The sequence below is a fragment of the Trematomus bernacchii genome, unplaced genomic scaffold (assembly GCF_902827165.1).
Source record: "Trematomus bernacchii unplaced genomic scaffold, fTreBer1.1, whole genome shotgun sequence".
Taxonomy (NCBI): Eukaryota; Metazoa; Chordata; class Actinopteri; order Perciformes; family Nototheniidae; genus Trematomus; species Trematomus bernacchii.
This window is the reverse complement of record NW_022987588.1, coordinates 2326952-2343178: the sequence shown is the minus strand read 5'-3', so window position 1 is coordinate 2343178 and position 16227 is coordinate 2326952. Positions and strand designations below refer to the sequence as shown.

The window sequence follows — 16227 nt, the reverse complement described above, 5'->3', positions numbered from 1 at the left end:
TAATGCCCCGGAAAAAAACATTTCATGCCCAAATGAAAACCTTGTTAAATGGTATTAATTATGACTTGGAGCACATCGCAGCCCCATGCGTCTTGTATTTGCGATTAGGGATTCGTGTCTTATCAAATATCTAATTAATCTCCGAGACATCTTTTGTTCACTTTCACTTTATCGGGGGGTTTCCGAGGGGGTTTGACGACAAAGGGCCCTGAATATTTATTCTAATTGTCCAAATTAACTGCTTTCATTTGCATACCAATCGGTGGACCGATAATACGGATACGGCGTCTTTCTCTTTGCCAGGAGCCACATAGATGTTATGGGAACAGTTTTTAAACTTTAGAAAAAGAAGGGGCAAAGAGTCACATGCAAATGTTTGAATTTAAAATGCTCTTTGCTCAGAACAGTCAAATGGTGCCTGCACGGTATTTGAATATCAGTGGCCCCGTGTTGAAAGGGTTCAAGGATGCTCTCTGACTTCTTTGTGCTTACCCAGTGCAGCGTCCGACTCTCAAAGAAAACCCGGGGAATAATTACAGCGTGGGTCCAGGACAGGGAATACGTCAGGGAGCAGCATCTCATCCAGACACCCTCTTTTTTTTGAAGAGGATGTTAAATTGACCAGAAGGCAATAGAGGGAAATTATTTCAATTTCCCCTTTGTGCCACAGCGGCGCTAAGGAAACGGCCACATCGTGAAAACTAGCAAATTAAATGCACAATCTGAATTTCATCAACAACAACAAAAGCTAAACGCAACACTTGAGCATTTTTTTTTAAATTAAAGCTTCTTGCATCACATGTACAAAAAGTAAATCTGAGATAAAGAATTGAATTGTTGCCATGTTTTATTTTACAAAATGTATTTTGTCTCAAATTAAATGTGTAATTTTAGGACATACAATAACAGGTTAAACATTTTGTCACATTTAATTAAAAATAATAATTGTTAAAAATAAATGTACACAGTTTAAAACATGTATTTAAATGCTAAATACTGATGTTCATTAATAAAACAAATATAGGCTAGTGCAGCTGCCGTTTCGTTTGCTGAATTTACGCTTGACATTTAGATATAAATAATATTTGTTGTTGAAGCCTGCAAAAAACCAACAGGAAATATATATATCATTATGAAAAACACAAATAGTGTCATATCATTCAGGGAAACCGGACAAAAAAACAAAACAATAAAAATAAATAAACATTGTAATTAGTTTCTGATAAGTAGCCTAATAGTAATATTTTATCGGCAGGTGCCCGGACCTAAAGGCATGTTAGTATTTAGTGGGAATACACTAACAGTGCTAAATTATAGACTTTCTTTCATCCATCGCAAAACAAACCCATTTTGGAGAGAATTTAAAATTTAATCAGAAAATAAAATATCGAGACTTTTTTTTTCGGAATCAACAGCCGTCCAAGCATTACATCTTACAATGACGATATTTCCCAAAAAGACACAATAATGAATGCAATATATAAAAAAAACTGCATCGCAGAAAATGGTCTTCCGGTGGCCAACTGACCATTAAAATGAGTCCAATATTTTTCCATCAACGGATCATAGCTGCAAATTGCTTGCAATGGTTATCAATTAATCTAGACTCTTCCAAACAACACAAGGGCACAACGAGCTGCATCTGGATATTATCTGTCCACTGCTTCCCTCTACTGGAGAAAAAAGGAAAACCTACTGAACAATATCTGCAATTTAAATAGAGAGACAGTTATAGTGTTCTCAGTAATCACAGAGTCATCACAAAAGGGGATTCAACATATTTTGTCCAATATTGTAAGAGAGGAAAACAGCTAAACAGTCAGTGCCTTGTTTTGGCTCCGTCTTGGCTTCTTTCCTTTCTCTCCCTACTCCTGCTTCTCCCCATGCCATCTCTTTCCTTCCTCCTCTCCCTGCTTCTGGTCCTCCCATCTGCTGTTCTGCCTCTCCTTCCATCTGGGCTGCTTCTGTTCCTCTCAACATCTCTGCTGTGACGCCCGTCTCTCCCTCTCTCCTCCCTGCCTCTCTCGCCGCTCCTGCTTCTGTCCACGGCAGAGCTGCTAGGTCTCTCTCTGTCCCTGCTGTTGTGTCTCTTTCTCTCTTGACCTCCCTCCTGCTTGATCTTGTTCTCTGGGATAAGACTACAACTCCCGCTCCTTCCCCTCTCTGTCCTTGTTTGTCTATAATCTCCCGACTTCTCTTCAGGCCGCTTGTGTTCGGCGTGAGGGCTCTGTGACCTGCTTCTGTGAGAGGAGGCCTTTTTCTGACTCTTGACTCGCCGCTCGCTCTTAGAGCTGTTATCCCGACAGGAATCTTTTTTCTTGTTCTTCTTTTTCTTTTGGCTCTTGAACTTGCCATGGCTGTCTGAATCTGAGTCACTATCACTACTACTGCTGCTGCTGCTGCTGCTGCTGCTGCTGCTGCTGCTATCGGAGGAGTCACTCGAGCTGTCACTACTTTCAGCCTTTTTTTTGTGTTTTCTCTTGCTCTTCTTCTTCTGTTTCTTGCTCTTCTTTTTCTTCGCCTTCTCTTTGTCCAGGCGATCAAGTTTTCTGTAAAACAAGATCACAAATGTTCAATTAAGATTTCTACAAGGCAGCAGGTAACCGAATATTATAAACAAAAATACATTCTAATAAACACATTTGAGTTGAAATTAATGTAAAACACTTCATCCAAATAGGAAACCATGCAGCAATGCAAAAAAAGATGCCTTTCACTTTTGACAGTTGATAATATACTAAGATTCAAATATATTTCTATCGCTCCATATAAAACAGTGACCTAGTAATTCATCAGATGGTTTTTAAACATTATTTTCCTTCAGTTTATTCTATAAATTAGGCAAAAAATATTCAAACAGTGTTACAAAAATATTAATAATCTCGTTCAGTCATAAATTAATTTTTTTTTTTAATGTGCTTTAAATGTTTTTACCTGAGGAGCTTTTGTTTTTCCTTTTTCGTCAATGACTTAAGAAATGCCACTTCGGGATCTTCCTCATCCTCACTGGCAACATATTCCTATAAAAGCACACAGCACATTTACATGAAAGCATATAGATAAATATAACTCTCAAAGGCACATTTTGTAAATCTCAAAGTGAATACATCAGCTGAAAACCTTTTGAAAATCAAACAATTCATTTTATCCATATCATTTAGTCTACTTGACTTAAGCTACCTCAATAACAGCATTCATATATTGTAAGGACATATAAGAGACGTAGTCGGTCTTTGTCCCCCTGAAGGGTAAAGTATACATGTGTGTGTGTGAATATATCATCCTATGTGTGCAAAGAAGGGAGTGTGAGACAGACAATTACCTGCGATATATCACAAACAGTAGAATTTCTACCAAGGACACATTTTTTCAGGGCAAACCCACTGTTTCGCATCTCCGCTATTAACTCCGAGGGGTGCATCGACGGACCTGTTAGCACAAATCACAGCGTCAGAGTCCCATTGATGTCAGACCCACGCCAGCCACTATCTCCACAGTGGGAATTTCAGGGGCGGCTTTGTTAACAGAATGGGACATCAAATCAACTCACTCTACTTCCGGCTGAGCAAATCATACAATATCATGCTCTGCCAAAGCAGCAGTTAGGGGAATCAGAATACACAATAATTACTTTTTTTTCTCCCGGCACAGGAGGGGGACCATTACAGCACTCCACCATCAACACCATGCACTGACTGGACTCTCCCAAGGAAACATTATTTCTTTACTGCGCTATCCGCTGATTGCAGAAGTCTGGGAGCTCCAGCTGAACCCCGAGGGGAATGATTCAGTGTACCTGCTGCAAAATCTGCGACAGACTGAAGCTCACACTCACCACCACTCACACTGGCTCCTTATAATATAGTACGACATACCATAATCCTACTGTTTTTTCCCATTGCATAACCAAGAACACCCATGTTTTAGAAGTATATATCTCAGCAGGTCAAGTATCAACATATTAATAAACTGTTAATGATTACTTCCTTTATTTGATCACATATTTAAATGCTGTATTTATAATGTTGATATGCTTGTATGCAAATGCTTGTATAAATGAATGAATTACTCTGTTTTAATTCAATAGCAACACGCTATCTGTATATAAAATGGTTGTTGTGTGTTTACAGAGATATCAAAATAACATTTGATTATTTTGATAAACAAAGACACTGCTGGAGAAGGCGTTTAAAAAGTCTGTTTCAGATTTTAGATAATGACTGCATGTACTCTACCTGGTGCCTCCTCGGGGGCCACAGCGCTGGCATTGATACCCGACAGACCATAGAGGGGACACTCTCTGTCTGTGTTCACGTGGCCCCATTTGTGACATTTGATGCACCGCACGTTGCGCACCTGGGGGGTTCACAACAACACACATTATGGAAAATAGTGCAGATGTACCATTCATTTCATAGACAAACCAATAATCTACAAATCCTTTCTAAACATGATGGCATCACATACTTTAAGGCTAAATCGATTAGTTTAATGTCCAATTTTTGGTTATAATTTTTTTTTTTTTTTTTACTTTGTTCACTAATGTATGCAGTTTCTTTAATAATACAGTGGATCCCAATCTTATACGTTTACTGCTACATCTTAGACAGATATGGGTGTCATTTATTCTGTTTAGATTTGTATCAACCTGTGTGCACACTAGATTTAAATCACAGGTGCATCCTATATATATCCTTAAAATAATAAAAATTCATCACATACCTGGATTCCAAACGGCTGATCTCTAATATTCATGTCATCCTTCGCATATCTACACGAAAAATTAAGGATTAAATAGAATGCAAATGTTGCAGCGCACTTGAGAATATTTCTATAAAATGTAGGTTTGTTTCAAAGAAAAATACTTACTTCTCTCTCGGAGCCGTTTTCTGCCACTCAAATTTGTACTCTTCTTCCCCATCCTGAAAAGAAGACACATGTTCATTACACATTTTAGTATACAAGCCTTTCTATTTATAAATGAGTGGAAAACCGTTGTAAAGAAAGAAAAAGAGTGGAACCGAATGGATAAATAATTTGCTTGACTTTACCTCTTTTGTTTCCTCTTCAGGAGAGAAGACGATTATGAAAAAAAAGCAAACAAGTATTAATGAAGTTTATCATTTCTTTCTTAAGAATCAGGTGTTTGGAATAAGGTTCATAGGATTAAGTAACCACTGACCTTTGGATGCTCCCGGTGGAGCCTCGTACATGAAATTGAGGCCATTTTTAACACGATCATCCCCCATCAACACCCTAGAGGTAATAAGATTCAAGGCCTTATTGTCATGTGCACAATAGCTACAGTGTAGATATGGCAATGAAAAACTTAAGTCACAGGCTCCTCCAACAGCGCAACATGAATATATATAGGACATAGAACAAATACAACTGATAAATAAAATAAAATAGTGCAAGAGAATGTTTTGAGATGTGTAATGTACAAAATAAAATTGAAATAATGCAAGAAGAGCCTATATACAAGTAAATGGAATGTATAGATAAATAATTTGCAGAATGGAAAACACAACAAAAACATGTTATTTTAGTTACTTTCTATTGATGGTGATTTTCAACATTTACCACAACATTAGAGGAAGTATTTATTTTTTAAATGATTGTATAAGTTAATGTAAAGTAAATAAAAACCTTTCCATTTACTGAGAAGGACATTTACACGTTACGTTTTAATCAATAAACCCAAATTAAATGCAATTCAAAAATAAATCAGTAGGTCATGAGGTGGTTTAAGGTTACAATTATATATTTATCAAACCTGTTGTTGTAACAATCCTGTTCCTTCATGTACGCCTGCATGAGATCTTCTTGCTTCTTCTTGTCGAAGGTTATTTTCTGTTCTGCTATCCATACCTGTAAGAAAAGGATGAAATCAAGGATTACTCCACACATCTCCCTACTTCTTCATACACTTAAACACATTCTCAGTCAGATGGCTTGCTGCCTGACACACAATATTTGTAAAGGTAACTTTACAACAATGAGTAGCCAGCAAGAATTGTATAACCTATACTTTTTGGCTTAAATTATTCATCATCAATGTTATTGTTACAGTCACATTCATCAACAGAGAGAAATCCTTATGGGTTACAGCTAAAACTAAAGCACATGAATGAGTAGAGCATGCAATCATTGAATGTATCTTCAAATGTATTTATTTGAGAGGACGTCATGTGTATAAACATTGTTAGTCTCGAGAACTGATTTATACTACAGGGAGCGGAGAGACGACTCTCATTAAAAGTTAGCATTAGACTACATCTAGACACAATGATAGCACTACATATAATGTATATTGAATCGCATTAACAATCAACAAAGTAAACAAATACAGTATTAGTTTGGGTGGTCCATTTTTGCTAATAGTATCTTTATCTTTTAAAGACGACGATAGTAAAAGTAGACTAAAGTAACTTTAAGTTAGCGATGTCTTTCTGTACTGTAACGTTAGCTTTACGTTACCGACCAAAAAACAACAATGCGAGCACACAATGTAGACTAACCATCGTATATGGTTTGTATATAATTGACACATAAACACTACTGAGTGGGAATCATTTTTATCAAACAATTGTCAAAGTGGATTGTGTTAGCTTAAGCTTAGTAGCAAATTGGGCTAGCATATCAACGGTTAGCATTGCTCGCTAGTTGGCTAACGTCTTCTACCCTCAAGCTGTAATGCTAAGTGTAGCAACCACTCACCTTTTTGATATTTGACTTCGACGCAGGATGAAAATCCTTCTTGCACATGAAATTGGCAAACGACTTCCCCATGGCTGACAACTGTTAATGTCACCTGAATGGAAATCGTAGCGTTAGTGTTGGCTAAGAGAGTTGCTAACGTAGCAGGTAGCAGCCTCCGAGTGCGCATGTAAACAAATCCGTCTGCAGGAAGTCGGTTCTGTGTTGGTGCTACAGGGAGCCGTTGAAAACATAAACGCGTAACGCTTTAAACTACATTTATTTGTTCATTCTTTATGCATCAAGTATTTACATTGAAATATAGTAACATCATTTGTATCTTTTTAATTGGGTTTGTCCATGGGATTTTGATAATGAAATCATAAATTAAATGACACAATAATGATTTCCTGACAACAAATCTTCAAACAATTATTAAATAAAATAGAAAAATGTATATGTTTTAGGAACACCAACTGCCATCGTAACAATAAAGGATTACAACAAAAAACTATAATGTAAAAAAAGTAACAACACTACTTGGATAACAAATATAAAACGGACTTCAGCTTGGTCACGTGACTGTGTGACTGTTTCCGTGTGAGACTACAGTGTGAACTGTGACGGTGAGCTCAAATGGAAACCTAAAAGAAAATAGAAACTTATAGTGACAGACAGAGCTCAGTAAGACCTAAGACTGGCAGACACAGGTAAGCGTACCTTGTTGAATGATGAATATAATTACAAACAACTCAATTACTCTGCACATTTGTCTTGCTCTCTCAGGTAACTTTAGGTCTAAATCTGATTTAATACCAATGTCGTATTGGCTAATAAATATGGTGCAAAGTGTACTATTGGCTGCTAATGTTAAGGCCTTTTTCAAAACCTGTTTAACTACAAATGTAACCCACTCAATGTACTGATCCTTATGTTTATGACTTTCAGAAAGTTTTTGATTCAAAATGCACCCATCCTCCTGTGACACCTTCGTGGCTCTGCCCCCCTCCACTGAGAGACAATGCATCATCTTTGGGAAAAACTCTGACAGGCCTTGTGATGAAGTTCAGGAGGTGGTCTATTTTCCTGCCAGAGATTTTGATGCAGGGGAGAAGGTTGAGGTAGGCGACACAGACAGCTTGTTATTGCCCTCCAACCTTCAATTTCACAATTGCCCACAATGACTGCTCTTTGGTGAAAGTGCCATGGGGTAACCATTAACAGTTTTTCTCTTCTTTATCTTGTGAACAGTGTACATACATAGAGATCGAGCAGGTTGCCCACACTTATGCAGTGATGTTGAGCAAACCAGCATGGCTGTGGGGCGCAGAAATGGGCGCAAATGAGCATCAAGTGTGTATTGGAAATGAAGCAGTGTGGGGCAGAGAGAGTGCAGATGGTGACGAAGCTCTTCTCGGTATGGATCTTGTCAGGTAAAGCCCCTGTAAAATAGATTGTTGGAAATGTAATAACATCCAGAAAACCATTTTTGAGAAACACTCAATGACGAAGCAAAACATCATTTTCTGACTCTACCATTTTCAAGGCTTGGACTTGAGAGAGCGGATACAGCTGAGAAAGCTGTGGATGTTATCACTGAGCTGCTGGAGAAATACGGCCAGGGAGGATCGTGCATGGAGGATCAGGGAAGCTTCACCTACCACAACAGCTTCCTCATCTCTGACAGGAAGGAGGCATGGCTGCTGGAAACATCAGGGAAGCACTGGGCAGCAGAGAGAAGGCAAGGTAATTAGAAAACAGTAAACAAAGAATAACGTTCACATTTATTGTGTTTATCTGTATATATGCTGTCGGAGAAATGCCAAATATACTGTATGTTTGAAAGAGTCTATTAAAGTTGCAACCCAAGAAGCCACAAAGATCCCAGCTGTCAACAAGCACCATCATCCTCTGTATACATGATTTGAACCCTTTTTTCTTTAGCAAACCTATAACTTACTAACAAAATATGTTTTTTATTTAATTTGATATTTAAATATGTACACCCAAACCCATGGGCCTACCAAAACAACAAGTATGAATGTTCACTTAGTTTTGTTTATGTGGCGCACCAGGATCAACAGCTCTGTCAGCACTCCAGCTGGCCCTGCCTGTTTGGTAAACAAAGGGCTGGTTGATATCGCTGACATCAATGCCATGATTAACTGTCACACTTTGGTAACAATAATTAAAATGCTACCTTGTTAAATAAACCTGGGCACAAGATTATCCTTCTTCAAAGTGGAGCTATTATTATTATTCTATCAAAGTAAAATAGTGAAATACTTTCCGATGTTCTAATGTTTATTCTTTTTGTCATCTACCATATTGTCCCTGTCAGGTTGTTCTCTGAGTAGCTGCCAATCAAATTTCTTATTATGATCATCATGCCTTGACATTTTTCTGCATTAAAGGCCTGAGTTTTTTTTACAACACATTACACTGCTTAGGTTGCTATCAAATATTGTTAAATTCAAGTATAATTGCTAATCTTCTTGTTTTTACTTCTAGCTGGATATCGCAACATCTCAAACGAGTATAGCATAAAAACTAAGATCGACAAGGAACACCCAGAATTGAGGAAATATGCACAGAGCAAAGGCTGGTGGGATGGAAAGACTCAGTTCAACTTTTCCACGGTCTACTCCTTTACCACTACAGCCAGAATAGAAGCTGCTGGGAGCCGATACTGTGAGGGGAAGAAGTTGCTGAAAAAGAGCAATGGTAAGTAACACACACTTCACTATGGAGAATTGAATCAGAAGTAACACAACTGTACCACTGTTTATGCAAGTGTTTATTTTGTCTACTGAAGGTCACATTACTGCTGAGACGATGATGGATATCCTGAGAGATAAAGACAGTGGCATCAACATGGAGGGCATGTTCATGACAACGGGAAGTATGGTGTCTGTGATACCCACTGATCCCTCTCTGCCCGGGGTTCACTACTTTACAGCAACTCCAGACCCTGAAAGGTAAAGTGCTGGATCACAGTTCAGCTGATAAAGCATGCTTTGAAGTCATTTAAAAAAGCGAATGACCAAATAATGTCATTATTTTTGCACAACAGGTCCGTATTCAAACCTTTCATCTTTGTGAAGAACATTAATGCGATTAATTTGCCGAAGGAGACTACTTCTCCCAGCTATGGTGCGGATGACCCTGTCAAGAAGAAACCTCGCTTCCAGAGCAAACCTGACCGCAAACACGAGTTGTTTGTCAAACATGAACTGGTGGCGGCCATCATGGAGTCCTTCAAGGTTTACAACTTAATTTCAGCCTGCAATTTCAACTTGGTATGATCAATTTCTTCTTACATATGTATTAACCAATTGTTTTTTGTCTATAGGACAGAGGAAAGAAGATCACAGAAAATATGAGGAGACTGGAGAAGGAGAAGATGACAAAGATGGAGGAGATTCTTTCACATGGCATTAAGGAACCAGACCTTTTGGTGAATCTGTTCCCGAGCTGTGTTCAGGAGGAGATGGCCGTGTACGGCAAGAGTTGAAACCACAAAACAGAACTGCAGAGTGACACAGCCAGCATAGGCTTCTACGTTTACCGTTGAATCAGGTGTAAAAAAACATGGTTGTATAATTAAATAGAACTTGAGAAATTAACATTGTTGTACAAAAAGTAAAACAGACTTGGATACCCATGTTGTACGTATCGCATCATTGACCAGAAATACTAGGAGGAACAAATGACAGGACTTGAGGGTTTGGGTATAACATTTATTTTTAAAACACATCATTAATACAGACCTAGTATATTAAAGTGTTTTTTTTTATCAAAAATACATTGTATACCTCCAGTGCGTCCATCATAAACGTAAAACGTTTTTGCTTTTTAAAAAGCAACAAAACTGTATATTTTAGCAGTGTTTTAAATTATATATACCTGAGAGAGAAAAATGATTTCCAGCAGCTTGTAACATCCCAAGTCTCAAAGTTAATGTGCACACTTGCGAGTAAACACATTAACATTGTCTGGATTATGACACTCATTTCACATAGTTCTAAAATCATAACTTTTTTAATGTAAAGAGGAAGGTTGCTTATTTTGTCATTTTCAGAAAAGCAATTAATAATTTGAAACTTTGTCATTCAAACTTGGAAAATGCAGGAACTGGCAGGTTGTTTGTTGAAATGTGTATGTTAGGATACTAGCTCTGCTAAACTGTTTTACATCAGCGCCAAGTCCTATTCAACTACAGGTTATCAAAGATACAATACTCTCAAGCTTCATAACCAGGTAATTATCTGGTAAAACTCACTTAGCCATACATTAAAAAACATACTATTAAAAAAAAGGAGGCAGCTTTAACCATGTTCCCTTTTTTCAATAATACATTTAGCAGAATAATGGGATTTCTTGCTTGCCAGCATTGTCAATCCCAAAAAGGACACAACATAAAAACAATCCAACGGAAAGTCCAAGTATTTGCATTGCATTTGAAATGATATCAAATTCTATAAAAGCAGCAACGTCTAGTTTTATCCTTTAAAATTGGTAATACTTGTTTTAACTGGCATGACATGCTTATTATTTTGTATATGAAGTTATGGCCCTAGGTCATTTTCAATGTAATACTTTTAATCACCAGTTTCATTGCAGTTAAAATGATGCAGAGTCTGTCCTGACTGACTGTTGAAGCAATGTTGCTGCATCTCAATATCTCTACATTTATACTTGTGATTGAAATGTTAAATGTTTAACTACATAAATAAGACATTTATGGTTAGAAATCCCTTTAGGACCAACTCTGCACAGTACTATGACCTGGCCTTACTTATTTTAAAGTTTCAAGTCTGTTGCCCTTCTGAACACACCCATCATCACGTTCAGGTGTGGTCTGTTCCAACACCCGACAGGGATGTTGTGCTGAACAAAACAGCATTGGGAAGGGCTGTACTGTGCATGGTGTGCACATAGCATGTCAGATTATGGTACTTCCTCCCTTATGAAACAAAAATATATTGTAATATATTGGTAAATATAATACAATATATTGGATCATACATTTCCATATATGGGAAAGTAGTCCTTATATTTTTAAATATATTGCAATATATGCATGGACCATGTATGGCTATATATTGATACATATAAAAAAAAAATATTGCAATGAAAACAAAAACTGCACTATACATTTATATGTAATAGTTTTATTGAAACACTCATTTATCTTTCATGAGTTTACATAAAATTGAACAGATATTCATAAACAGTTATCTCACTTCGTTTTGTATAGTTACCCACTTTATATATGAACATATGTTTGATGGTAGCCTACATATAAAAAAAGTACAAATTGTCCATTGAATGATGGAAAATAATATACAGTTTATAAATATATATAGACACACACATATATGCACGCATATATATATGCATATATGCACGCATATATATATTCATATATATATATATATAAATATATATATATGCACGCATATATATATGAATATATGCACGCATATATATCTATGCATATATTACGGCCGACCGACTATTTGGAGTGGAACGCACCCACGGCAGACAGCCCAAACAGTATTCGAATGCGCCACTTCCGGCTGATTTCGGGGAGCCCCCCCCCCCCCTCTCCAGCAATAGATTGATCTGATTGGCAGATTCAAATCTGCGTTGCTGCCTCTGTCTGTTGATTCTGTCGCTGAGTGTCAAAGAGAAAGCATTCATCAGGTGCTTCGAAACGGAAAATTAAAAAGAAACGAGAGGAAAATACAGCACCAGAGTCAGGTATGTGTGTGAGCATTTAAAACTATTTTAAATTGAAATAATTCTGCATGTACACTATAAGTAGTCTAGTTGCTTAATCCGTATGTCCCGTCTCTCGGCACTACACCAGCTACATTAGCTAACGTTAGTTAAATTAGCTATGTTAGTTCCCTCGTGTATGAGTGTATAACCGGTCCGCAGCTTTGTGAACATTCAATTTCGAAGATTTTCGATGTTACAGTCAACTGAAGTCGACCCAAAACAGCCAAAAATAGCGGACCTTTAGATCGCTAACATTTTAGCATAAGTCAATGGAGTTTAACATAGCGAAAACTAGCCCCACGGCTAACGGACATTTTCTGACTGGTGACGATGATGAGCTAGTTAAGTAATGTAACCACAGTTAGTCTATGTCTTGTAAATTCCCCTTGTTCTCCTTGATGTGCATTATATCGTTCGTGTTTTAGTCAGGCACATTTAGGGACAGCTAAAGTAGTTCAGCTACGGGTCTTCGAGCTGGTTACACATGTGCGTTCAGGACATTATTGCGCATCGTCACATGCATAATTACCATCGTCACAGAGAGAATGCGTTCGTGAAGAATGTGAGCATATATGCAGATCTTTAGTGTTGGTAATGTTATAAGATTGTATGCATAGTGTCCTGCTCAGTCAGTGTGTTAATGAGTCTTGATGTCCCGTTTTTAGTTTCTATGTTGTTCAGGAATTGAGCTAATGCTAGCTAGTTAGCTAAGTTAAGCTATGATAGTGTGTGGATGAGATGCTAACTTAGCTTTTATTAGCCGTGTGTTTGCAACGTGTCTAATGTGTTTTAGCAACAATTAGTATTGCTGTTGCTTATTATTAATAACCATCGTCTGGTTAGTTATTGTAATTTGAACCTTATTTCTATTTCTGTGTATTTTGCAGAAACCATTCATTCATTCTCTACTCTACTTAGGCTATGTGTTGTGGACTAATGCATTCAAGTTAGTTCACATTTTAGTTGTTATTGCCCCTGCTGACAATTGTGTGGATAATATGTAGCCTACAGTCAATGGCATTTCACATTTTACTCTCCAGTGTATGTTATTTTAATGTTGACCCATAATACTATATATCTATATATTTTACAGGAGCATTGTTGAAATTCATAGGTCGAACTAAGCCTGCAGAACCACAAGTCAAGAGGACAGAGGAGCCAGATAGCAGTGGTGACTGAGACAGAATAAATAAGGAGAGAGGGCCCATGCAGAGAGGCAGACATCAGTAGTGAGGAATCAGACCCAAAAGATACGAGGACAGAGGAGCCAGATCGCAGTGGTAAGGAACGCACTGTCATTTAATTTCACTGTTATTTTACTTTTCACATATCACTTTATTCACTATTCAGCTTAGTTATCCTTGCCATGAATGTTCTATATTATTTTAATGACAGATTGAACCACAGCAATATTGTTTTAGAGATTTTATATGTTTAACTGCTATGCCTGTCATCTCTGCTCTGTGTCATTGTGTTGTCTCCTGGGTTCTGTAGTGCCTGGAGTCTGTCTTTTTATTTTTTTCCTCCCAAACCCCATCCCCTCAGGACGCCTTTTGCCTCCTGTCAGGTCATCATTGTAATAAGAATTTGTTCTTAATTGATTTTCCTGGCTAAATAAAGGTTCCACTACTATTTATTCAGTTATTTTATTACTGGTACTGCTAATTGCATTATGCGTATTGTTGTATATTGTATATACGTATGTATTTACTACTACTACTTACAAAATCAAGGGTTGTAGCTTTGTGTCAGTACATATTTCAGGGTTTTTCTATGCCTTTGTTCATCTAAATTCTAATACTCATAGGCGACTACCACTCCTGCCGAGGCCCAGTTCTCCCTTCCCACCACCCCAGGCTCATTGTGCTAGGTAAAACTCTCATTCAATAAAAGTAGTCTTTTAAAGGTGGGGTAGGTAATTTTGGAGAAACCAGCTCGAGATCGCTAGAATTTGAAAATACACAGCCGGAAAAAATGTGCCACTTCCTTACAGAGCCCCTCCTCCAACACACACGAACGCGCACATGACCAATGAGGGCACGAGATAAGTTTCTGCACAGATGGAAGGCCATCCAGTCATTTCAACCGGGCCGGCTAAAATGATTGGTTGTGCTTTTTACAGTACCACGGCTTCCACAGATGATATTTTTTTATGGATTTTTTGTCAAAGCACTTCAGATATTCATTGCTATCAGGATGTTAAGAGCATTCCATGGAATATAACAAAAAGTGTATCTCGAGCCGGTTTCTCAAACTTACCTACCCCACCTTTAAAGATGAATGCAATTACATTTAAAAAAGTTTTAAACAGAACTGTCACAGATGCAGATGCTTGGTCCAAATTCCATAAAATATACCAACCAGTAGCGCCACACTCAGACGAAAATGTACAAAGCCTATTCTTCCACTATTTGTATTCCCACATTATTCACCAAGCCAGCCCATGCTTTAATATAGATATTATGGATATTGTTATAATTCCTGCTGTCTTTTGTGAACTTCTAATTATTTGTAATTGTTCTGTTCCACAGATGCTGTAGTAAACCACCATCCAGGGACCAAGACATCAGATATAAGAACATCCATTAACACAAGAATTTGTGAGTAAAGGCACGAAAAAAACAAGATGGACGATTAAATAGGGTACAAGACTGTTTTTTTGGCCCTGTTCCAGACCTTGTTTTAATGAGTGATCAGCTCATGTTTAAAGTTGTCACCCGGTGAAACAAAAAACAAGATTGTTAAATAGGATAACAGACTGCTCTTTTTGGCCCTGTATGAAATAACAATGCATCATTTATTAACTATACCTATACAAAATGTAATACATTTTCCCTTCATTATGTAATAACACCTCCTTTTGTAATAATTTGCCCATTATGTAGTAAACAAGTTCAATGCAAATATGTAATACATGTCGCCACATTTTGAAATATATTATTACATATTGCTGTGGTTATTACAAAATGAGTTGCAAACAATAACATTACAACTGTTTATTTATTTATTCAACCATGAATCATCCTTAATCATAATTTAAAAATATTTCAGTAGAATATCTTTCATTGGCCAAAACTAGATCAAGTGTTACCATATTCATTAGCCAACATGTATATCAACATCAATTTTGGGATATATTTACAGTTTGGTTATGGTTACATAATGAATATTACAGTTTTTTAAAAGGGCAACTCACGCATTTTGTAATAACCATTGCAAAATGTAATAATTTATTACAAAATGCAGGGACATTTATTTTATATTGCGTTCAGGCTGTTACAGAATGCAGCAGATTATTACAAAATGTGGGTTTTATTACATAATTACATAAAAATGTTCTTGAGTCATTACATAATGTGTTGTTTAGGCCTTTTCTTTTATTCTTTCCTTGTCCTTCTTTTAATGAGTATTTTGATAACTGTTACACATTGATAGAAAAAACAAATTAAGCTTCTCATTATTCAGACTCAGCTCTCAGCGCTTAAGCTTCTTTTAAATGTTGATAAAACCAAGGTAATGCTCTTTTCAAAAACTAAAAAAGACACCAGAGCCTGTTTTAGATATTTTAATTACACAAGGAATAAAACTTGAAGTGGTTGCCTGTTACAAATACCTTGGTATCTGGCTTGATGATTGTCTCACTTTTAAACTTCATGTCAATAACCTGCTTAAAAAACTGAGGGTTAGACTAGGTTTCTTTTCCAGGAACAAGTCCTGTTTCTCACTTGAGGCCAGAAAAAG

General features: G+C 37.1%; 2 protein-coding genes across 3 annotated transcripts; one reads left to right on the top strand and one right to left on the bottom strand.

Annotated features, from left to right (window-relative positions):
* Positions 1-1348: 1348 nt before the first annotated feature.
* On the bottom strand, positions 1349-6911 carry cir1 (corepressor interacting with RBPJ, CIR1). Its single transcript, XM_034128692.1, has 10 exons — positions 6721-6911; positions 5777-5871; positions 5183-5256; positions 5052-5065; positions 4870-4922; positions 4723-4771; positions 4236-4356; positions 3323-3429; positions 2935-3020; positions 1349-2549 (listed from the first exon to the last, which is right to left on the bottom strand). The coding sequence occupies exons 1-10, from the start codon at positions 6790-6792 to the stop codon at positions 1820-1822; spliced, it is 1401 nt and encodes a 466-aa protein (XP_033984583.1). The 5' UTR covers positions 6793-6911; the 3' UTR covers positions 1349-1819.
* A 368-nt stretch (positions 6912-7279) lies between these two features.
* Positions 7280-10363, top strand: scrn3 (secernin 3). 2 transcript variants are annotated; one of them, XM_034128694.1, is made up of 8 exons: positions 7280-7409; positions 7648-7820; positions 7951-8132; positions 8246-8445; positions 9211-9423; positions 9515-9677; positions 9773-9962; positions 10052-10213. In XM_034128694.1, exons 2-8 carry the CDS (start codon positions 7665-7667, stop codon positions 10211-10213), a joined length of 1266 nt encoding a protein of 421 aa, XP_033984585.1. In that variant the 5' UTR covers positions 7280-7409; positions 7648-7664. The 2 variants fall into 2 exon arrangements, with proteins under 2 accessions (XP_033984585.1, XP_033984584.1); XM_034128693.1 differs by lacking the exon at positions 7280-7409 and having other exon boundaries at positions 7665-7820; positions 10052-10363.
* The last annotated feature ends 5864 nt before the right edge of the window (positions 10364-16227 follow it).

Excerpts from the sequence above, each read along its gene's own strand:
- cir1 (XM_034128692.1), bottom strand. The coding sequence starts at position 6,792 with ATGGGGAAGTCGTTTGCCAATTTCATGTGCAAGAAGGATTTTCATCCT. Across the intron at positions 5,257-5,776 it reads CAGGATTGTTACAACAACAG|GGTGTTGATGGGGGATGATC; the intron begins GTTTGATAAATA and ends TATTACCTCTAG. Across the intron at positions 4,357-4,722 it reads ATCAGCCGTTTGGAATCCAG|GTGCGCAACGTGCGGTGCAT; the intron begins GTATGTGATGAA and ends TGAACCCCCCAG.
- scrn3 (XM_034128693.1), top strand. The coding sequence starts at position 7,665 with ATGCACCCATCCTCCTGTGACACCTTCGTGGCTCTGCCCCCCTCCACT. Across the intron at positions 8,133-8,245 it reads CTCGGTATGGATCTTGTCAG|GCTTGGACTTGAGAGAGCGG; the intron begins GTAAAGCCCCTG and ends ACCATTTTCAAG. Across the intron at positions 9,424-9,514 it reads GTTGCTGAAAAAGAGCAATG|GTCACATTACTGCTGAGACG; the intron begins GTAAGTAACACA and ends TGTCTACTGAAG.